Here is a 24,438-nt window from a genome sequence, read left to right on the forward strand (position 1 = left end):
GAAGCAGGGAAAAGGTTTGAATGAGAAGAAACTGGGCTGAACTGAAAAGGGCAGTTTGGGGTTAGAAGACTAGGCTGATTCTTCACCCCTTTACTTGGGCATTGGCAGTCTCTGGCTGCTGACTCAAAAAAGAGTCGTTCTTCAGTGCTCACTTCCCCTTCACTACTCCTGTTTGCCATTCACGTTGCAAGCTGGCCCAGGAATCTGAAGTCCTTCAACCCATGAAGACCTACTCATTTACACTACAGACCTAAACTTCTCAATTCCAGAGGTCTACGGATATGAGGCAGAGTTGTTTCTTTATTTGATTATAGCAATCTACATTAAGGATGAATAAGGTTTCATCCTCTGTGGGAGTTTTCATCTTAAAGGGGAAGCTGATGAGCCTGGTGCATAGAAAGAGCATTGGGTTCTCTGCCACTTACTAGTTGTGTTTGCACCATTTTAAAATAGAAAATGCCTCATTGTGATACTGTTGCAAGAGTTAAATAATATAATACAACTGAAAGCTCAACTGTTCTGTCATTTTGATATTTGTTTTCTGTCTGCTTTATAGGTGTTTTGTCCCTTGTTTCCTGCATGACTGTCATCTATTGTGCTTATTTTTTTGTAGTGAAGCATTTAAATACCTTTCTCATTTCCTTTTGTGTATATTCTATAACTGTTTTCTGACACCTAGCAGTGAATGTTAGATGAATTTCAACCTCTCATCAGTAGGAAATATAAGCAAGTATATATGGATGGGAAGGAGAGGGAAGCTGGTTTCTAGAGTAAATTTTCTATCTTCTTGGCTTCCTTCAAATTCATTTTCCTCTAGCCCAACCTCTAAGGAAGTAATATATTTGGAAAACAAAACTAGTAAAGCTATTTTAAACCTAAGTGGCAAGTACATTGGTGACAACATGAAGGTACAGACCACAGGGGAATGCTAGAAGCTCCATGGTGGTTGAGCAGCACCCGGCACTGTGCTATGGCATGACAGACACAAAGGTACATATTTCAGTGGCATAATTTTTCTTCCAGTGATCCCATATATGCATCAGTACGTTTATATGATTGGCTAAACGCAGAGCCCTGATACTGGCTGTGAGAAGAGTAATTAGCAAACAGACCAAAATTTAAATGCTGGTTGAGTCTCAAGCCATTGAATAAAATCCAACCCTTGAGAATATTGTCACAAACCTTCATTTACGTTAGTCCACTACTCACCCTGATTAAGGCAGAGATTTGTACTTATTTAAAAAAATTGATCTTCAGGGGAGATATCTGTCATTTTTTTGCCAGTCCAGCACCCCATCATCTTTCTTCTGGAGGAACCCCAGTTCAGGTGGTTTGGGCGGGTCTGCCTTGGCCCCTCTCTATCCAGAGACTTAGGAGTGGACATATGACCCAGGCCTGGACAGTTAGAATTCCCCACCTCCCTGGGCCCAGATACTTGCTCAGAGACTCACATGTGACCTACCTCCCTGGGTATAGGGATCCAGTCTGAACCAGAATCTTCCTCATGTTGCTTCTGCTGTATGTGGGCAGACACCTTTCTTTCCCTTTGAGGCCACTGGCAGACATCTTGCCAGCTACAAGGAATGAGCCCGAGAGGAACAAAGCCTGATGGCATCACTGGATTCACTGGATGCAGCTGTGTCAGATGGGATCTACTCTTAAATTTCTTAGTTTGTGAACTAATCTTTGGCTAAAGCTATTTGGAATCGCAACTTTCACTTGCATTCAAGAGAACAAAGCATAAGGAAATTATAGACACCATTAATGAATCTGATTTAGCTAATATTCAATGTTATACTTATTATTTAAATGTGTATAGCAGTTCCAAGAGAGTGTTTTATCAATAAGGAAATTTGTTTGACTCATTGAGTCAATGAATATCCTCATGGAGATTCATGGAAAATAGATCATAATGCCATTGTCACCAAGTGGTGCTGGCACCTTCCCCCATGCCTTAAAACAAAAGTCACACGCACAAAATTGACAAGATTATTTTACTGGAATTTAGTAGGGAGAAGATAATTATTCAAGTTTTCACAGAGAAAATCTCCACATTGAACTCTAGCCAAATAAAGAAAATCCAAGTTCCTGTTTCAGTCTCAACTGGCCCAGGTACTAAAGCAATGCACTCCTCTCTTAGGAGACATGTGTCAAGCTGTCAGCGATGTGGCCACCTTTTCATGACCTTGAACTCTCTGCATCATGTCTCAGCAATCCCAGGCATGAATTCTGAAAAACTTCTTCCACTTATATAGTTTTCCTCATCCAGCTGAGAATGCTGCTGGTTACTGTAAAACTGTTCACCAACCATATGCTCTGGTCCATACAGCTTTCTTCTTAAACTCTGGGAGAACTCTCAAGGACAGCAGGGTGGCTAAGGGGACAAAATATAGGTATAGCTCCATTTGAAAAGGTCATTTTGATCAAAAAAGGTGTCAGAACAGAATTTGTCTTTTTCTCACTTGGCTAATGTTCAAGGCTAGGGAGTCCCATCAAGATTTTGGCAGAATTTTAATGGCAAAAAACCATTTATAAATATTGGGGGTAAAGTTAATTTTTATTTTTTAGTTATCCTGTAATCAGTTAATGGGAAATTTTGCAGAATTAAAATGAAAGCTGACTTCTGGGATGCTGGTGATGTTTTTTTTTTTTTCTTGATGAGGGTGCTGATTACATGGCTGTGTTCCCTTTGTAAAAATCTACTTACAATTTGTGCTCTTTTCTACTTGAATATGGTATTTCCATTAAATATTTACTTAACGCTAAAAAACAACAATGAATAACCTGACCCTATAATAAAGTTAGGTTCATGTACTCAATGGAGCAAGTATGACCATACTAAAGTATATCTGAACATGTATCCCCAAGTCCAAACTATTTCTGATCTGTCACAGGTCCCTCAGGGATCAATTTAAAATAGGAAGTTCTGTGTACTTCCTTTAAGTAATTTTTTATATATTTTATTTTAGAATATTAATACAAATGTATTGAGATTTTATTTGAAATATAATAATATGAAGGAATGTAGGTAAGCCAGAGTTACACAATTATTGTATGTGAATCTAATAAGCCTACTATATAATCAAGTGAATATGAGCTTCCTTGGCCCAAATGACTGCTTTCCTCATCTGTATGAGTTGTCACCTTTGTGACCTAAGAGAGTATATCTTTGGAGCAACCAACGTTATTATGGCCATTAAAAATGAGCACAAACTCCCAGGGGCAAACAGAGTAAGCCCTAGCAGCAAGTCTCTAGGGATGGATAATGTGAAAACATGTCAGACCATAGCCCTGATTTTCAATGAAGTTCTGTGGTTTATCAGAATCATGTGGGAGCACTGTTGTAGCACACACATGCCTCCCACCACTATGAGGAGACAGGTTAGAATCAATGAATTCTTACTTGTTTGGCAAACAATAAACTATACCATAGTAATAGGTAAAATATGGATCATACTCTGACTCCAGGCTGACCAGATAAATTATTCCAGAATAGGCCAAGAGCAACTTTCTGAAGGTGAAAGTTTCAGTGTAGTATCTCACAGCATGTCAGAGACATCAGATCAGTGGCAGCCGCTGGTTGGCTCCAGACCCCCAGGTCACCAGACATGAAGGACAAGAACGAGCTATTGTATTCCATATAGCCAATGCCCAAATGATTTCTCAGATCTGAGTAAAATAATCTACATGAGTTTAACAGAAAGATCTTCCATGTTTGTGGATCCTACAATCATAGTTAACAAAGTCGATAGAGAAGTACAAAAGATACAGTAATCATCTAAATGCCGGAAAGTATGAGAAGTGTCTAGTTTCCCTGGCAAGATACTGTGAAGCTCATTAAAAACACTACTTATAAAGCCAGTATAAGAACAGGGTTAAATGTTTGAAAAAGAATGTTCAAATTAAAAAGGCAGTATTTGAGTTATGTGTATTTTCAATTGTATATGATTATAAATATGTAAGACAACACAAAAGGGAGCAAAAAATTCTTATGGAAAATATAAAAATTGTCATTGGGCAATGGGACTCTGGATTTCTCTTTGCTGCTTTTTAGTTTTCTGAATTTTATGAATTTTAATTAAAATAATATTTAACTATTACAATAAAACATTTTAAAACAATTTAAATAAATGCTAAATTTAAAGGGACTGGCATTCTTTTTAAGTCTACTTTCTGGTTCAAAATGCCACACTAAACAGCTCCAGATTAGCCCATTCAGAAAGCAATATAGGTTGAGCATCCCTAATCTAAAAATCCAAAATCCTCCAAAATCTGAAACTTTTTGAGCCTCAATATGACAACACAAGCACTTGTGTTAAAATTCCACACATAAGTACTTAACACCAAGTACCTTGATTCATGTACAAAATTACTAAAAATATTACATAAAATTACCTTGCAGCCATGTATGTAAGGTATGTATGAAACATAAATAAACTTTGTGTTTAGACTTGGGTTCCATCCCCAAAGCTTCTCCTTATATACGTTCACATACACCCAAATCCAAAAACATCCAAAATCCAAAACACCTCTGGTCCCAAGCATTTTGGATAAGAGATACTCAACCTGCAACCACTAGAATGTCATTCTGCTCCGCAGACAACAATAATGGTTTTTCCCCTATGTCGAGCATAAAACATGGAAGTAATACCTTTCAAAAGATCCCTGGACTTTGCTGAGAGGGCTTCTTTAGGGCTTTCCATGATGCTGAATAGCCAGTCAATGAACTAGGGTAAAAATGAAGAATAGTGTCAAAGAAGAGAATCCTACCATTAGCAAAAGAACAGTTAGTCCCTTGGACCTACATAGATGAGGCGATTCTCCTGCCTCAGCCTCCCCAGTAGCTGGGATTACAGTTCTTAGGCAATACCTTCCCCAGCTGGAGCAGATGAGACAGGAACCAAGCATAAGATATGGTAAAGTTGGACACAGCTTCCATTTAGTTAAATGACCTGGCAAAGTCAAACCTACATCCCTGCTGAATACCTTGAGAGCTGATACAGGAATTTTTTTTTTTTTTTTTTGAGATTGAGTCTTGCTCTGTTGCCAGGCTGGAGTGCAGTGGCACAATCTCGGCTCACTGCAACCTCTGCCTCCTAGGTTCAAGTGATTCTCCTGCCTCAGCCTCCCGAGCAGCTGGGACTACAGGTGCATGCCACCACACCCAGCTAATTTTTGTAGTTTTTTCTTAGTAGAGACAGGGTTTCACCATGTTGGCCAGGATGGTCTCAATCTCTTGACCTTGTGATCTGCCTGCCTTGGCCTCCCAAAGTGCTGTGATTACAGGTGTGAACCACCACGCCCAGTTGCTGATACAGGTTTTAAGAGGGAGGTAAACATGGGCCCAGAGGGCCTCCTGTGTGTCAGGAACATTATCTCTTATCACTCTGACGGGCCCAGAGAGATTAAAAACCTTTCCGAAGTCCACTCTCAATGTATAGCCGTGTTAAGATTTGAACCCAAGTACACTTGGCTTCAGAGCCCTATGCTCTTTCTTTGCATCATACTGCCTCCCACCTGGTTCTGTGTGCAGCTTGGTCTAGGCTCCTACGCTGGGCAGTAAATGGAAAACACATCAGATATAAGCCCCCGTTTCTGAAATAAAATATGTTTCTGTAGATGAGGACAGTTGTGCCCAAATGGATATGAAACAGAAAGTTGAAATGCAAGAGAAATGGCATAAAATAATTCACTGGGAAGAGCCAAGCATGTTAACCATGAATAAATCCTGCAAATGAGGTAGACACTCATAGTATTTATGAGTTTGATCCCTCAGGATGCAGCCAGAATTGTTTTTGAATTGGATACAGGGTAATTTTATCAATGACTGAATGCTGCCAATCTTGGTTCATTAGAAACACATATATTGGTGATAGGTAATAGGCATTTTAGTTTCACATATAGAAGCTAGGTTGAAGAAAGAGTAAAATAGGGAGAAAAAGAAAATATTCCTAATTCCCTGCTTTATTCAAATTTTTTCTCTTTGTTGATTTTCTTTTTCTCAGTTTTGTGCTATAATATCCTACTGGTAAGCAAAAAAATCAAGCACTACAAATATATAATCAATGCAAGAGGTCTACATTGTAGTCCAAAGGGAACGCGGTATCCCAGTCCAGAAATAATTTAAGGGAAGACCACATTTAAATTTTTTTTTTTTTGAGACAGAGTCTCCATCTGTCAGCCAGGCTGGACAGCAGTGGAGGGATCTCGACTCACTGCAACCTCTGCCTCCCGCATTCAAGCGATTCTCCTGCCTCAGTCTCCTGAGTAGCTGGGATTACAGGCCACCACACTCATCTAATTTTTGTATTTTTAGTAGAGACAGGGTTTCACCATGTTGGCCAGGTTGGTCTCAAACTCCTGACCTCAGGTGATCGGCCTGCCTCAGCCTCCCAAACTGCTGGGATTCCAGGTGTGAGCCACTGTGCTCAGCCAAAATTTGATTTTAAATGGGACACAAAGCACAAAATTTGGGGCAGCAATACTAATGCTTATTAGGTTTAAGAAAAACAAGAGGCATTTTAGTTGAGACACTTGGTGGAGTTGTGCATAGCTGAACTGTGGGTCTACAGTTCAGAAATGCTTTTAAAGATTAATGTTCAGATTTCAAGAATAAGCAACAAAAAGTTAGTTTTAAGCTTTCAACTTCATAAAAAGCCAGTTTTGATTAAATGAGATTCAAAAAACAATCTTCCAACCAACTGTATTAAGGACAGGTCAGAAACATATAATGAGAAGTACAGTAATACAGTATTACCACATGCTTTGCAGAACAGCTAGTAGCCTGGGGAACCTCAATATTAAAAACCAAAAAATGTTTCCTTTTGGGTCATATGTTTTAACAACTCAAAGTAACACATGTTCACATACAAAGGCCCCAACATGACACAATGTCATCTTCCCCTTCACCCAACTCCTTCTCCTGCCCCACCCCTACTCCAGAAGAGGAACTAGACTGAACAGCAAACTAAACAATTTGGGTTTTCCTGAGGGCAAGGGTGACACTATTAGACCTTTACAAAGCTCTGTTTGGCATCTAGCACAGACCAGGGCACATTGGGTACCTGGAGCATATCTGTGCAAGGGAATAAGCTACAGGGAACCTTAAAGATGCTACAAGAAGATGGATGCTCCCGACCCACATTTCCTGGCAGAAAACTTCCTGACCCACCCAGGCATTGTTGATCAACTCCCTCCCTTGCTCATCACTACCGTATCTTACTTATCACACCCTTTGCAATTCTGAATTTGCCTTCCTGTCTACCCTCACCTTGAGATTCTGAGCTCTGAGACATACTCACCCTTTCCTCTCCAGGATCAAGAAAACACGTGCCTTCAATAAATGAACGAAAGTGTGGGCTTTTCCTCCACCTCACCCCCAGCTATAAGCAAGTTGCCACCTTACTGTTGTTTTTAATCAGCAGTTGTCCCGAGCCTGGGCTAGCCTCAAACTCTGAGACTCTGCATCTAGCTGAGATTTGGGGCTGAGTAGGAAAGTCTGTGGTGTGATTCAAGATGTACTTAACTCCCACCTCAATTCTACAGTAGAAACTGCTGAAGAGACAATGGCTGCCTGCCCTGCTAAGCAGCTGGCTGCCAGCCTCACCTTCTGGGTCTGTTCCTTCCATGGCTCTTTCTGCAGCAGCAGAGCCATGCTATTGGGAAGCAGAGTGAGAACTTCCTGCAGAGTGACCCTGTGCATTGGACTCCTGCCAAGGAAGCTTGGTACTGGCCCAGCCGGGCCATTCTCCTGATGCCATGGCAACCAACTGGCACTGAGACCGAGGAGGAGAGGGGCAGCGTGGTCGGCCCATGCAACCACTGCGGTTGCAAATATCAGCAAGAAGAAGTCCAAAGCCTATGATGAAAATAGAAATGACGTTAGGTCACATGTTTTAACAATTCAAAGTAACACATGTTCACATACACAGCCCCCATCGTGAGGCAATGTCATCTTCCCCTTCACACAACCAGTCCCTCCTGCCCTACCCCTACCCAGAAGAGGAACTGAACTGAACATTAAACTGAGTTTCCATGTTTAATGAAGAGATGTTTTTGGGCGTTAGAAGATTTTGAGGTATCTTTATGTGAAGGCAGAAGACCCAACAGTTTCATTATTATTGCTCTAACATTTCAGGAGAAACATCGTTTATTCAATTCCTAATCACATCAAGATCCAAACGTTCCTGTTTTGATGTTTTCAAAGAGTTTACAAAATGAAGAAATATTTATCGCTATGTAGGTAAAACTAATTTTTAAAAATATGTATACTCTGATTCTACTTTTGAGCAAGTCTTCATTTTTTTTTAAGGCAAGTGTTTTAAGACATGGGGTCTCACTATGTTGCCCAGAGTGGTCTTGAACTCTTGAGCACAAGAAATCCTCCTGTTTTGGCCTCCCAAGTGGCTGGGACTATAGACATGTACCGTTGTGCCCAGCTTCTTCAAGCATTTTAAAAACCTGTCCAGGATCTATCCATTTAGATTTCAGACTAATCTAGACAATTATAGAAATGGTGATTACAGAAGCCACCTCTGAGTAGTTCGATTACTGTGATTTAAACTACACTTCTTTCTGCTTATCTGTATTTTCTCAGTGTTTTAAGGTTTTTGTAAGAAAACAGAGAAAGTTAATAAAAATTTAGGAAATCAGAAGAAAGAGGACAGATCATGCAAGTTCAAAAAAAGTTTAAAAAGTACTTCCTAATCTCTTAAAATTCCTAAACTCACAAATTAAAATTCAACAAGACATACAACTCTTCAGAAAAACTGGGCAGAATTTCAAAAAACACCCCAGGTTATGCAAATTTGACTCACATAGTAAACAGAATACTCATGAAGCATGCCTACAGAAAAAAAAATCTACTATTACAAAATGCACAGCTGCCAGCTAAGACAACACAATGAAGGAAAGCAGGAAAGGGCTATCTTCATTTTATTTACTAATCCTTTATTTTTAAACTCACGCAAACCTAATACTAGTGGTTCTCACTTTTTTTGAGTCATAGGTAATTTTGCAGGTGTGATAAAAACTCCCCTCCATATGTGCACACATAAGATTATCTGCACACACTCCAGGAACCTATTCAAAGCAGGCATTTTTAGCCATATGCTGGGCCAGTGTGGAGGCCAGAGCCCTATATTCCCACATGCTTTATGGGATCAATCCCAGCTACATAGGAGCTTGGGTTCTCTCTCTCCCGAGTGTCCTTTGTGTTCTGCCTGTCAAGAAACATATTTTGCTGAAAATATTTCTCAAAGGGCAGCCTTGGGTGTCTCCAAGAGCTTGGCAAGAATACTGATTTCCTTGTGGCATCAGAGAATCATTAAGTGTGTCTAAAATAAAAGGAAAGAGGGAAAGAAAAGCTGCAAACAGCAACGTGTTCCCCTTTTGGGAGCATATATTTTAGGTATATTTTATATTATTAAAAGTAATGGCAAAAACCGCAATTACTTTTGCACCAACCTAATATAAGTTCTATATTTTAAGGAAGCTATAAACTACTCCTCTAGATTTTACCTCATCAAGAGCCATATTCTGAAAGGATGTTGACTGGTAAGCAACATTTCTAATATAACCCATCAGTTCCAAGAGCCACTCCATTCTCTTCAAAACGCCTGAAATGAAAAGGGTATTTTCTTACTAGACCATGGTTTTCCTTTGAAATGTAAAACAGATCAGTCACAACCATCATAACTAAAGCAGAACACCGGGTGAGGACTCCATTACCCAGTTTCATGCTCCCTTGCAATACCCGAGACTTGTGACTGCCTGTGAGAGAGTTCTTTGACATTATTCACATCAGATAACGGTATTTTGGTCTGTGATTTTTCAAAAGCCAATTTATTCTTTAAATCTCCCTGACCACTAGTGATAAAATGCATTTGTTGGAGTTTCTCTCTCAACATTAAATACACTAGGAGAAATCTGGCATGCCAACTAACTAGCAATGTTGAATTGTTGACAATTAGTTGTTTTTACAGTTCTCCTTTGCATAAGTGTTCCCAATTTATGCCAACTCACAGAGGAAACCTAACCCAAAGACACGTAAAGAAAAGCAAAATATAGCCATTATATTTCCATTAGCAGAAATATTGACTTTTTTCCCTTTTCATTTTTTTTTTTTTTTTTTTAAACAGGATTCCTAGCATAGTAAAGACTACTACGGATGGGTTTCAAAAACAGGAACTACATTTGAGAGCCGGCTGGTTCTGGTTAGAACCAAAGGCAACATCAAACTTATTTCAGTTTATTGCATGTAACTTCATGCTTCATTTGAAACCCCTACTAGATTTCTTCCTGATACATACACTTTTGACTTAGAGTGAAAAAGTCCAGTTTCTCATCATAGGTTCATTTTTCAGTGGAAAGGTACTAATGCAGACATAAAAACTGTTTCAGACTGCCACAGAGGATGATGAATCAAAATTTCTCTTTCTTTTTTTTTTTTTCAAGATGGAGTCTCGCTCTGTTACCCAGGCTGGAGTACAGTGGTGGCATCTTGACTCACTGCCACCTCTGCCTCCTGGGTTCAAGCAATTCTCCTGCCTCAGCCTCCTGAGTGGCTGGGACTACATGTGCACGCCACCACACCCGGATAATTTTTGTTGTTTTAGTAGAGACAGGGTTTTACCATGTGGGCCAGGCTGGTCTTAAACTCCTGACCTCAGGTGATCCGCCTGCCTTGGCCTCCTGAAGTGCTGATATTAAAGGCGATACAGTCTTGCAGAGTATTACAATCATGCTTGTCAGTTTTTCTTCAAAATCATAATACAAGAGATGGATGGGGAAAACCAGGCACATAAGCATAAGCAATTTGTCCAGAGTCACACAAGCGTCCCAGCCACATCTACCCCTCAGGAGCCTGGTGCCATTCAGAACTTGAATGTAGTCTCCAGAAATTGTAAGCATATGACCAACAAGCTGGATAGAACAATGGGGGAGCTCTCTTATTCAGTAATTGTTAAAGCATAACGTAGAAAATGGTCTAAAAATTGCATCATGTGATTCATTAGCAGAGTTTCAAGCTTGCTACTGTGGGTAGGGTGGCAGGATTTGATTATTCTTACCCCAGAGAAGTTCTTCTGTAAAATAACTAGCTAATTTTTTTTGTTTGTTTTCTCTTGTTTGGTAAATGACTACCCAAACGCCATTTTCATGAAACCGTCAGGCAGAATCAATTGACATCTTGTGTGTTTGGGAAACTGAAGTTAAACAGGCAGAAGCAGCTAATTTGTTTGTATCTTTGAGGGTCTACAGAGCCAAATACAATACAAAATCCCTCGAAAGAATCCATCCTTATTTCTAAAAAGTGGATGTTGTGAGCTGTAACTGCTCATTTCTATCCAAGTAACTCCTCATTTGGCACCAGAAGGCCTAACCTGTGTCAATAAGCGCTAAACTAATTTTTAAGTTGAGAACACAAGTGCAACTTAAAAGCAACAGCAGGCAGATCTATTCCTGTTTCTGATATTCACCCCAGGGTGTCCTCACCCGTGTTGGCATGGCTCACAATCCGTGCCTGGTATAAGCTGTGCAGAATCATCCAGGCCAGCACCTCTTTCTCACGGTGCTGCACAGCAACACTCAGCATATCGGTCAGATTCATCAGGGGGAATCGTCCTTGAGAGACTAAGTACAGTTTGACAAAGGCAGCCTTTTCTATGTTGCTCTATTAAAAAAAAAAAAAAAAAATTTGTTTAGTTACTATTAACTGAAGTAGCTACAGAATTTCATGGCATGGGCAAAACAGAAAAGGTGAGTTGGATGTCATTATTCTGTTCATTTCCTACAGCACATGACCCATCTGCCTGTGTGCTAAATTAACATGAACATACAATAGAGGGTTGTAATGCCATCTCCTGGCTCCTTCATTAAAACCATAAATCTGTTCAGGAGTTAGTCCATGATGATATTTAGTAAACATACACAAATAATAATAAAATGATGACTAAAAAATACAGTACTTACCGTGTGCCATACATCACTCCAAGCATTTAACATGTGTTAATTCAGTGGTTTTCAAAGTATGGTACGCAGAACTTCTGTGGAACCCCACGGTGCGTAAGAGGTTCCGTGAGGTCAAAACTATTTTTATGTTAGCACCAAAGTATACTAGTATTCATTGTATATTGTACTGACATTTTTTTTTCACAAGCCAATTTCACTTAAAATATCCTTGTAAACAAAAATAATTATTAGTTCCATTAAACACTGGCCCTTGAATAAATATTTTTAAAAATATTCTGCGGGACAAACTGAGAAATACTTATAAGGGAATTGTGCTGCATACCCAAGTATGATGGTGGTCTCAAGCCAAGGAAGAACACTTGTAAGATTAGGCTGTGAAATATCCACTTTTTTCACAGAACACCATTTACTTGAAAGAATAATTGATGGAAAAACTATTATTCAACCTGGGTATTTGACAGATTATTTTCTTGAAACTGAAGGAAGTGAACCTGTCACTTCAAGAAAAATACCTGATAGTATCTGAACTTTCAAGAGAAAATTAGATTTTTGGAAAATTTGTTTCTGCTTCTATGAGCCTGGCAGCTTCCCAATATGTAAAAAGCTTTTCTGATGAGACTGGTAGTGATATTAACAGTATGATTATTTTATATTGTCAACATTTGGAAGATCTTCAAAGCTCGGTGATTCAATATTTTCCAAATGACTAATGTATGCTATTACAAAACCCTGCATGGGTAAAAGACCCAAAGTACAAAACAGACCAGTGGAATTTAATGTAACGAAGTATATAAGTTTCATTGATATGGTTTCAGAGTTTACACTGCAACTAACCTTTAAGGAACTACAAGTTGCTGGCCGGGCAAGATGGCTCAGACCTGTAATCATAGCGCTTTGGGAGGCCAGGGCGGGAGGACCACCTTGAGGTCAGGAGGTCGAGACCAGTCTGGCCAACATGGTAAAATCCCGTCTCTACTAAAATATAAAAATTAGTCAGGCATGGTGGTGGACGCCTGTAATCCCAGCTACTCTGGAGGCTGAGGCAGGAAAATCACTTGAACCTGGAAGACGAAGGTTGCAGTGAGTTGAGATCATGCCACTGCATTCAAGCCTGAGTGATAAAGTGAGACTCGGTCTAAAAAAAATTTTTAACAAAAAGGAACTACAAGTTGTTGAATTTTTTGGTGAAATGTAAAAGAAGTATATCCGTTAATTATGTGAAAAGACTATTAGCACACATTTCCCCTTTCCTCCTGCGTATCTGTATGAGGCTGGAATTTCTTCACATACTTCACCAAAACAACCTCACAACAGATGGAATGAAGAAGCTGCCATGAGAATCCAGCTGTCTTCTATTAAACCAGACATTAAGGAGATTTGCAAAAATGTAAAACAATGCCACTTTTCTCACTAAATTTTTATGCTTTAAATGTTTTTATTAATCATGTTAATATATAATGGTTTTCTTATTATTGCTTTTAAGTAAATATTTAGAAGTTTTCCTAGTCTTTAATTTCTAATAAGGTAAATATCAACAGATATGACCCTTATAATTAAAAGCTCTTTGGAATCCTCAATAATTTTTAAGAAGCTAAAGTGTTCCTGAGACTAAAACATTTGAGAACTGCTGTATTTACTAATTCTCACACCAATTCTCTGCAGTAGATCACTATTATCATCCCACCTTTACAGATGGGCAAACTGAAGCACAGGGGTTAAGCAACTTGCTTAAATTAAGGTCACATAGCTACAGGTGGCAGAGTAAGAAACAGAACTGGGAGTCTGTGTTCTCTACCACTATCTTATTCTTACCTCTATTCTTTTCAGAAACAAACTCTGACCTTGCTGAAGTAGACTACCTCTTTAGGGGACATCAGAACACTACTTAGTATGTTCCAGTGACAATGTTCTGAATGGTATTTTAGGTAGAAACTCAAGTGAGTAACAGCAACTTTCAGCTCTAGGTACTAAGAAGTAAATGACATACTTTATTTCCAATTACATTACATGCATGTAATAATAGGATATAATTTGTTACATATATGTAGTAATTATGATAATAAATACTGAGTCCTTATCTTGAGCCAAGCAGTACTCCAAATACTCAACATGGACTAACTCACTGAACTCTCAAAACAGATCTAAGTCGTAGGTGTTATTATCTGCCTTTTATAGATAAGGGAACTGAGGCACAGAGCTTATGAAGCTTAACCAAGATCGCATTGCTAGTAAATTGCAGAACTGGATTTCAAACTGTAGCAATGAGGCTCCAGAGTCCATCCTCTTAACTATTTCCTTATGTTGCTTCTCCTTGCTTAAAACAAACTTCCAAAATGTTGATATTCCAAATTTTTTTTTTTTTTGAGATGGAGTTTCGTTCTGTCTCCAGGCTGGAGTGCAGTGGTGGGATCTCGGCTCACTGCAACCTCCACCTCCCGGGTTCAAACAATTCTCCTGCCTCAGCCTCCCCAGTAGCTGGGACTACAGGTGTGTGCCACTATGCCCAGCTAATTTTTGTACCTTTAATAGAGACGGGGTTTCAGCATGTTGGCCAGAATGGTCCCACCCTCCTCAGCCTCCCAAAATGCTGGGATTACAGGCATGAGCCACTGCACCCGGCCCCAAATATTCTTTAACAGTGGTTTTCAAACCTTAGTTTACACCAGAATCACTGGAGAGACAATTAAAACATAGACTCCTGGGCTCCATCTCCAGAGTTTCTGATTCAGTAGGTCTAGCAGGGGGCTCAAGAACTCACATTTCTAATCATTTCCAAGGCGATGCTGATGCTACTCATGCAAAGACCACATTCTGAGAACCACTGCAATATGACGTAGATATTCAAGGATATGATTGAATAGGCAAACCTGCCATAAAGTAAAGTAAATGACATGAAGTCCACCAGCTGTAAGGGAGCTCACAGTTCTCTAGACCATTGGTATTAGCTGGTATGCAAAAATGCCATTCAAATGCAAGTGTGTCATTTGGGATGTACTTGTACTAAGAAATGATTCATTATTGATCTGCAACTCAAATTTAACAAAGTATCTTGTATTTTGTTTGCTAAATCTGGCAACTTTACAGACATGCTACTTTTTGCTCATTCATCATTTGACTTGGGCATGGATGTGGGAGATAAATTATCCTGTGTCAGGGCTAATAGTTCTTGCTTTTCAATCAACTACCTTCTTCACGCCAAAGGACAGGATCAGGTGAAGGACAAAGTGGGAGAAATTGGGTTAAAAAGTTATTCATCCATACAACATTTGTTAAGCACCAACCATATCAGTAGGCTGAACAAGAGGTTCAACAATATAAATGAAATAGTTTCCTAAAATTAACCAATAACAAAAATGAAGCACAACTTGCTTCAGCCAAAAGGACACTGAAATCAATTCTTCAATTGTAATTTCTGCCTCAATAATGAAAAAAGATATAGAAAGATATGTTATTACCTTAGTAACTTGGGCGATCCGATTGGCATCATCATCTGTCATTTCTAAGAGGCATTTTGCTATGCTGATATACAGCTCTAGATCCTTTCTCTGATAAAGAAAAATGCCAAACATGTCAACAAACAGTGTAAAATAACGGGTCAAAATGTTCTGACAAATTATTAGATTTTCTTATCCCCATGAACAGCAGCTGATGAGATTTTAATTTTAACCAAACCAAAACATTTGGCCAATTTTTGTCATTTTGAAGACATCTTTCCTGATACTTTGTGGGTTTTTTTTTTGTGTGTGTGTGTGTGTGTGTTTTCTTTTTGGCTATACCTTTTTCTCCTAATCAAAATCCCTTTATCCCAAATAAATTTCTAACCTCTTTGTAAAATTACAATTCAGAGGTCTTTTGGAGGACGGGAAGGGCTGATGCTAAATCGTTTTATATAAACAGTATATGGGAAACTATGCCCAATGATTCTCCAGGTGTAAAGTGTAAGGACTTCTGAGCTTTCTGGTCTTCTACAAGAGGCATTTGATAAAAACACCTAATAGCAAATTTCCTGGTGCAGCACTAGTTAAACTGCTTCTAAGCTTGCTCAAAACTTTGGTTCTAAAAATTCAACCTCAATTTAGATCTTGGAAACAAACACACTCCTAGTAAAGAATGTGGTTATTTCTTGCTAGCCTTCCCACCCACATTCTTAAAACATACACCTCCCCACTTTGCCAAAAAGTCTTTAAAATATCCCAAACATAAATTGTCAGGAATGTAAATATTTTTGTTCCTCACCCGAATCTTATTTGGCAGGAGGTCAAAAATTTTCCCAGTAGCTTCAGAGAGCAGACTCCAGAGGTGGTGGGCAGGGCTGGGCAGTTTCATGGCCTGGCTCAGACCCTGTAAGGCACTTGGGCATAGCTCAGGATTTCCAAGTGGGGAAGCTGCTTTAAAAACTGCCACCATTAAATTTTCAACAAAACCCAGGATCTGTTCATCAGAGATGTGTTTTATCCACAGAGGTACAGATATCAGGAGATATCTTTTGGTATTCAGCTGGAAGTAAAACAGAAGAGGTTGAATGTAAATAGGCAAGTCTGGTTTTGAAATGTTCAAAACCTGTAGGTCATCACTGTGTTTGAGGGTAGACTGAGAGATAAAAGGTTCAGGTTACTTCCTCCCCTCTTCATTTTCCCACAGCTTCATGGTCCAATGGGCCACCAATGCATGTAATTTTGGCTGCTGCAGTTACTTCTGATCCAGGGTGAATCATGTGTTTATATGGATCTGCCAACCCATCTGTGAACTACTCAGCTTAAACCTTGGATGTTTTCAGTGATGGGAATAAAATGCTACTTCTGAAAGTACATGACAGTTACTTTTCAGTTTTAAAAGGTCACATTCTCTGGCAAGAAAAGCTCTAGAAGATGAAAGGCTCATCTGCTGAAAATCAACTAAACAGAGCATCTGATACTATTAATTTCTTCTTTTGAGAAAAATAAGGAAGTAATAAGGAGAAGTGACATGCTGGGACCATTTATGACCAAAGTAAAACCACCAGCTGAGCAAGTAGAACTGCCCAGGCACCTTAGAGTTCACGAGAGCCAAGAAAGGGCATGTCAGTAACAGCTCTGTTATGCGACAGACTTTAACCAAGTGGGCTTCGAAAATTCTTAGGAATATAAGCATGCTACTAAAGGGGCAGCAAGTCTAAAATAAGTGATCTAAACATAAAATCTGGCAAAATAAGCGATCTAAAAAGTAAAATCTGGCAAAAACTTTTTTTGTGTGCTATTTTTTTTTTTCAAGATAACACACAAAAGTAGGGGAGGGACAGAAGAACAATGTTTTCTCCAAATTTCTAAAAAGATCGGTGTAGTTGCATGAGTTTTCTCAAGACCTCATTCTAAACAATATGCCATCTCAGATCATTTTATATTTAAGAAAATGAATTCACAAACTTAATTGTTAATTAACCAAGATAACAATAAAGGCAAATAATCAAAGACAAATGCACAGAGTAGCACAGATCTAAAAGATAAAGGGTAAGTAAAATTTAGGAAAATTTTGGAGGCCAACCCAACAGGCTGGAAATGGGTCTGATTCAAAAGGAAGAAGGAGTGAATAGAACAGGGCTTTGAAGTCAGATAGATACAGCTCTCTCATTTATTAGCTAGGCAAACTTTCCTTTGACCTCCATTTGCCTCAGTTTATAAGTCTGTTAAAATGGAAATAATAAAATGTATCTCTCAGACATGAAACAAGACAGACATACAAAAATTCATATCATATAAAATTCCATTCTAAAGCATTTCTAAAATTGATATGAAATGTATATATAATTTATATAAAATTATAAGAATAAAGGTTGTTTCAGAAAGGCAATGGTACAGATAGAAAGCAGATTGGTGGTGGCTTGGGTCTGAAGCTGGGAGTGGGGATTGACTACAAACAAGCACAATGGAACTTGTCAGGTGATGGAAATATTCTTGGTGACGATTGAAAAACCTATAAAGGTACTCAAATTCATCACATTTTATACTTTAAAACAGCCATATTTTAGGCTATATCAATTATAACTCAACAAAGCTATTTTAAAATTATTCTGTCAGGCTGTAGAGAAATTAGGTCTGATTTCTGTAATTACTGAGTGCTTGCAGCTACCAGGTACACCGCAAGGGCTCAGTAAGTGGCAGGCAGCTGGGAGCCACTTGGAGCAGACAGGTGGAGTGAAGTTAATACCTGACAGAAAAATGTAGACCTTGATAGCATCCACCTTCAATTAAAGACAGTGAGGAGGAGTAGGAAAGGTTTAAAAAAACAAAAACAGGCCTAGCGTGGTGGCTCACACCTGTAATCCCAGCACTTTGGGAGGCTGAGGGGCAGATCACTTGAGGTCAGGAGTTTGAGACCAGACTTGCCAAATTGTTGAAACCCCGTCTCTACTAAAAATACAAAAATTAGATGGGCGTGGTGGCACACACCTATAGTGTCAGCTACTTGGGAGGCTGAGGCACAAAAATCACTTGAACCCAGGAGGCAGAGCCTGCAGTGATCAGAGATTGTGCCACTGCATTCCAGCCTGGGCCATGGAGCAAGAAACTGTCTCAAAAACAACAACAACAACAAAAACAGAAACAGTGCTGAACAGGGACAAAGGCCAAGAGACTGAGGAAATGATAAGAGGGCTTTGCACTATTCTCAAACAATTAAAGCCTCCTAGGACAGAAGAACAGGCCAGATTACGGAGACAATTAAAAGATGACAGCATTTAACTTATATCAACTGGTAAACCTCTAAAGAATCATGGAATATGCTTTTCTGTTCTAGTTTGAAACCTAATCAAAATTATACATCTTTACTAACTTCACATCTTAAAATCTCTTGCCCTATTATTCCTATCTGTCCTTGGTCTATACGTGAAAGGTGCTAGCCCCTCTATCACAAACACCAGACTGGGTCATTTCTTTCTCAACGCTTTGCTCAAGCTAAACAGCCTAGTAGAGATCTTTTATTCTCTCCACCTACACTCTCCCACCTACATCCCCTGGTCCCCTTGATGCGATACCTAACCGAATCATGGCTTGGTTAGTTTAATTGCTGCCTCCTCTGGGAAAAGGGAAGGATAATACATGGATGAGTCAAGTACATATGGATTTCCTTTCTCTTAATATGTACTGAAATAATTACATATACTATATAATAAAATAAACATAAGTACAAATAATTCCACAACTTTCTAGCTATATGATCTTGAGAAATGAACTTTAATACCTCTGATCATCATTTTCCACTTTTTGTAATAAATGGTAGCTAAGCATGAATAGTAATGGCTATGGCAGGGTTCTGAACTATATAATTTTCCAGTATGTAGGCCAGCTACTATCAAACCCTCAATTTTTGTTAAGATCTCATCTGTCTCCTCTTGACTTTGAGAACACACACCCAAATGAACGTTAATCTCCTCCTAAAGAACGGTATCTTCCTGTTGGCCAAGACCCTTAGTTACTACATACACTCAGACTGTGGATCAGTGGTGGCGTCACCCACAAGCCCAATAGTGCAGCTGCATTCTGGGATGACTGTGCCTGGGTCACCATAATTTCAAGGCACAGTTGCTGAATCTCTTCACCTGAAAGGCAAGAAAGGAAAAGAATCTGAATAGATAGTTACTTTCCTGACTCATTTTCAGGCTTTAATATCTCAAATCAAAGCATCTGCTTATGTGACTTCTGCAGGTAACAGAACTTCAGTAAACCAGAAGAGATATTTCAAGAGACTTGTTAATTATGAGGCAAAATAACGTATCCAAAGGCATCACAGTCCCAAGTCTTGGAACTAGCAAGAGCCTGGAACTAGATAGGGGAATTTCTCTTACGATATCCAGAGGAACCTACACACTCAAACACTATCTAAAATATGAGAATATTCTAGCTAGTAATCTCTTGATCTCTGTTTTTCCCTTCTCTCCATCTCATATGCAGACCATGAAGAAATATATCAAGGTGAGGAATGGCTTAAAGATACAGTCACATTCTCTAGTCATCAAGCCTTTCTAGTAGTAAGATTCCAGTCAGCACCTTATTTTCCTTCCTTTTTCTAAGGACTTAACTGAAACACAAACATTTCAATATAGCACACAAAAGAAGGAGAGGGACAGAGGAACACGTTTTTCAAATGAAATCTCTGGAAACCCAGTATGGTGATATTAAATCTTACATAGAGATTAGGTTTATATGAAAGCATTTAAGTGAAAAATTGTACATAGTCAAAATTATCTTTATCTCTGAAACTGCACATAAATTACAGTATACAAGTTGTTTTATATATCATATGTTTTGCATATCATATGAACTCTACTATAAATGATAGAGCACTCATGGCAGGCACACACACAAACACACATAATTTTACAACACTGTTTAAATTGCTCTTCATCCCCTCATTCTTATTTTATTTTTATTTTTCGAGTTAGGGTGGGGAAAAAGTACATTAAATTATATTTGCATGTGTAACTCTATTCTGTATAAAATAGGTTGCTGTGGATGAACTCAAGGTGTTGAGGTGTGCACTCTGTTTGCTTCTCACCACAAAATAACTGTAGTAAGCAGAATAATGGTACCCAATAATGTCCATATCCTGATACCTGGAACCTGTGAATACACTACCTTATATGGCAAAGAAACTTTGCAGATGTGATTAAGGTTAAGTATCTTAAGATGGAGAGATTATCCTGGATTATTTAAGTGCGCCTATTAATCACATGAGTCCTTAAAGGAGGAAAACCTTTCCTGGCTACACAGAACCAGAAAGATGATGGTGTGAGAAGACCTTAGCCCTCCATTGCTTGCCTTGAAAATGGGGAAAGGGGGCCACAAGTCAAAAATGTGGGCAGCTTCTAGAAGCTAGAAAAGAAAATGAATCCTCCCCTAGAACCTCTAGAAAGAAATTCTAATTTGCTGATACCTTGATCTTAGTCTGGTGAGAAACATGTTGGACTTCTGGCCTACAGACTTGTAAAGATAATAAATTTGTATTGTTTCAAGCCACTGTGGTAATTTGTTACAGCAGCAACAGAAAATTAATACAGCATCCCACATGGTACTTCTCGAAACCTATGGCTCTGGAAATGTAGTTTGATAACCACAAAGCCAAGCTTCATGGAACCTGTACCACATTCCCAGTGATGTGCAAACCTCAGTCAAGCATTGATTTTGGCAGGTGTATCTGGCCTGTGTCTTTAGACCTCTTCTTCCTCACCCTCAGGGGCTCAATGACTGAGTGAAAGTAAACCAACCATCCCATCCAACATGACAAACCTCAAGATCTGAAAAGTCTATCCAGTCACTAAACATTGTGACACAGAATCTGTTTTTCCATTCAGGTCAAATACTAAAATCAAAGTCTGAAGACTTAAAAACACATGATATTTACCAAAATTTAGCCTCATAAGTGGAGACAGAAGCGCAGCCCAGTTCACAGGAGGATATTGGTAGCTTTCTCCAACAGTTGCTATGGGTTTCATCACTAATTTAAGAAGAGAAGGAGGAACAGATTCAGGACCTATAACAGAAAGGGAAAAATAACAGTAAAACACCTGCATACCATCATGGAAGTGGAAAATGCCAACAATTCCTTCCTTCCTTCTAGCATCAAAGGATCTGATACTACATCTTCAATGGTGATCAACCCTTCAATTCTGTGCTCTTAATTTCAACTCCATTCGCCAGAAAACCTTGCTCCCTCTGTTCTTCTCTTTTTAAAAAAAGTTTCTAAATTTTTCATTGATATATAATAACTGTATATATTTATGGGGTACAGAGTGATATTTTCATACATATGTGCAATGAATAAATCAGGATAAATAGCATATCCATCACCTCCAATATTTATCATTTCTTTATGTTGAAACATTCAACATCCTCTTTTCCAGCTCTTTGGAAATAACAATTATTGTTAACTATAGTCACCCTACAGTACTTTAGAACACCAGAACTTATTCCCTGTATATGAACTTATTCCTCATTTTGTTTCCTTTAACCAGTCTTTCATTATTGCCCCATCCTCCTTCTCTTCCTAACCTCTAGTAACCACTATTCTATACTCTCTACCTCTATATAAGATGAACTTTCTTTGGCATCGCGTATGAGATCAACATTTTTAGCTTCCACATATGTGATATTTATCTTTTTGTGGCTGGTTTGTTTCACTTAACGTGAGTTCTCCAGGTGGCCATAAATGACATGATTTCATTCTTTTACTTGTCTACAGTCTTTCCTTTTTGACTGGATAAAAATTTTCCACATTGCTACTTAGCTGTCCTCTGCACACTCTCGTCTTTTTATCTAGTTCTCAAAATTAAGTAACTTCTTTTACATTATTACCTCATTGCTCACTAACACCTCAATCTACTTCCAGCAGAGATAATAAGGATTGCTCACTCAGGTACATTCCCTTCTATGGACTATGGATTACCTAGTCTATGTAGTCCTAGACTGCATTCTGTAACATGGGAGTCTCTAGTTTTTCTGCTTCCCAGCCTGTGCCATGGTGACTGTTCTAGAAGTGAGCATCTAAGGGCTGTGTAACAGCTAGTCCATCAGTTCACCAGCTGCCTACGACATAGTACCATTACTTTAATATCACATTCCTTTTTAAGGTAGTGTGTATAGGGTAATCAGAAATTGAAAAACAGATAGTGGAGCATTTCTGAGTGGAAACATATAGTGTAATTAGGAATGGAATAGCCATTAAGGGCCATGTAAATGTGAAGCTATGAGGAGGTCAGAAATAGTATAACACATCAAAATGTAGAAGACCAAGGAGGAGCAAAAGCAGCAGGATCAACATTGGCAGCAGAAAGGAAATTAGCATCAGCAGAGAGAGAAGCAGAATCAACAAAGGAAAAGCAGAGGTAGGAAAAGGAAAAGCAGAGGCAGGATCATCCAAAAAGCACCTGAATCAGAAGATGATGAAAAGGGGGGAATCAGAGTGGAAGTAGAGTCAACAAAGGAAAAACAGCTTCAGAAAGGAGAAGCATAGGAAGAAGGAGAAGCAGAGGCAAAATCATCAGAAAAAGTAGCAGAATCAGTAGATGCTGAAAGATGGGAGAAGCAGATGTGGAGCCAGGGTTAGCAAAAGGGAAAACAGCAGCAGAAAAGAGAAGCACAGGAAAAAGGAGAAGCAGAGACCAAATTAGCAGATGCTAAAATGGGGAAGCAAGAGTCAGAAAAAGAAAAAAAAAAAAACCAGCTGCAGAAAGGAGAAACAGGAAAAAGGAGAAGCAGAGGCCATGAACAGATGCTGAAAGAAGGGGGAAGTAGGGCAGAGTCAGCAAAAGCAAAAACAGAAGTAGAAATGAGAAGCAGAGGAAAAAGGAGAAGCAGAGGCCAAAATAGCAGATGCTAAAAGGGACGAAGCAAGAGTCAGCAGAAAAAAAACAGTTGCAGAAAGGAGAAACATGGGAAAAGGGAGAAGCAGAGCCCACATCAGCAGATGCTGACAGAAGAGGGAAGTGGAACAGGGCAAAGTCAGCAGAAAGCACAAGAGGTGCAGAAAGGAGAAGCACAGAAACAAGGAGCAGAGGCCACATCAGCAGATAATGAAAGAAGAGGGAAGCAGAATAGGGCAAAGTCAGCTTCAGAAAGGAGAAGCCCGGGAAAAAGGAGAAGCATGGGAAAAAGGAGAAGCAGAGGCCAAATTAGCAGATGCTAAAATGGGGAAGCAAGAGTCAGAAAAAGAAAAAAACCAGCTGCAGAAAGGAGAAACAGGAAAAAGGAGAAGCAGAGGCCATAAACAGATGCTGAAAGAAGGGGGAAGTAGGGCAGAGTCAGCAAAAGTGAAAACAGCAGCAGAAATGAGAAGCAGAGGAAAAAGGAGAAGCAGAGGCCGAATTGGCAGATGCTAAAAGGTGGAAGCAAAAGCAGGGTAGAGTCAGCAGGAGGAAAAATAGCTACAGAAAGGAGAAACACAGGAAAAAGGAGAAGCAGGGGCCACGTCAACAGATGCTGAAAGAAGGGGGAAGCAGGGCAGAGTCAGCAAAAGCAAAAACAGAAGCAGAAATGAGAGGCATAGGAAAAAGGAGAAGCAGAGGCCAAAATAACAGATGCTAAAAGTGGGGAAGCAAGAGTCAGCAGGAAAAAAAAAAAAAAAAAAAAAAAAAACAGCTGCAGAAAGGAGAAACATGGGAAAAAGAAGAAGCAGAGCCCACATCAGCAGATGCTGAAAGAAGAGGGAAGCAGAACAGGGCAAAGTCAGCAGAAGGTAAAATAGCTGCAGAAAGGAGAAGCACAGGAACAAGGAGAATCAGAGGCCACATCAGCAGATGCTGAAAGAAGAGGGTATCAGAACAGGGCAAAGTCAGCAGAAGGTAAAATAGCTGCAGGAAGGAGAAACACAGGAACAAGGAGAAGCAGAGGTAAAATCAGCACATGGAAAAGATGGAAGAATAGGGTAGAGTCAACAGAAGGAAAAACACCTGCAAAAAGGAGAAACATAGGGTAAAGGAGAAGCTATGTGGAATCAGCA

At 39.2% G+C, this 24,438-nt stretch overlaps 1 protein-coding gene across 1 annotated transcript in view; it reads right to left on the bottom strand.

Moving 5' to 3' along the window:
- Nucleotides 1-1,977: 1,977 nt before the first annotated feature.
- FOCAD (focadhesin) overlaps nucleotides 1,978-24,438 on the bottom strand; it is a 315,281-nt gene continuing 292,820 nt past the window's right edge. The window contains exons 36-44 of the mRNA XM_025360104.1: nucleotides 21,346-21,474; nucleotides 19,428-19,543; nucleotides 16,207-16,467; nucleotides 15,426-15,515; nucleotides 11,494-11,671; nucleotides 9,520-9,617; nucleotides 7,607-7,858; nucleotides 4,652-4,727; nucleotides 1,978-2,374 (exon numbers count right to left, since the gene is read on the bottom strand). Coding sequence (XP_025215889.1) covers nucleotides 2,301-2,374; nucleotides 4,652-4,727; nucleotides 7,607-7,858; nucleotides 9,520-9,617; nucleotides 11,494-11,671; nucleotides 15,426-15,515; nucleotides 16,207-16,467; nucleotides 19,428-19,543; nucleotides 21,346-21,474 — 1,274 coding nt within the window. The 3' untranslated portion in view covers nucleotides 1,978-2,300. The remainder of the gene's footprint in view (nucleotides 2,375-4,651; nucleotides 4,728-7,606; nucleotides 7,859-9,519; nucleotides 9,618-11,493; nucleotides 11,672-15,425; nucleotides 15,516-16,206; nucleotides 16,468-19,427; nucleotides 19,544-21,345; nucleotides 21,475-24,438) is intronic.

Source organism: Theropithecus gelada, chromosome 15 (assembly GCF_003255815.1).
Source record: "Theropithecus gelada isolate Dixy chromosome 15, Tgel_1.0, whole genome shotgun sequence".
Classification (NCBI taxonomy): Eukaryota; Metazoa; Chordata; class Mammalia; order Primates; family Cercopithecidae; genus Theropithecus; species Theropithecus gelada.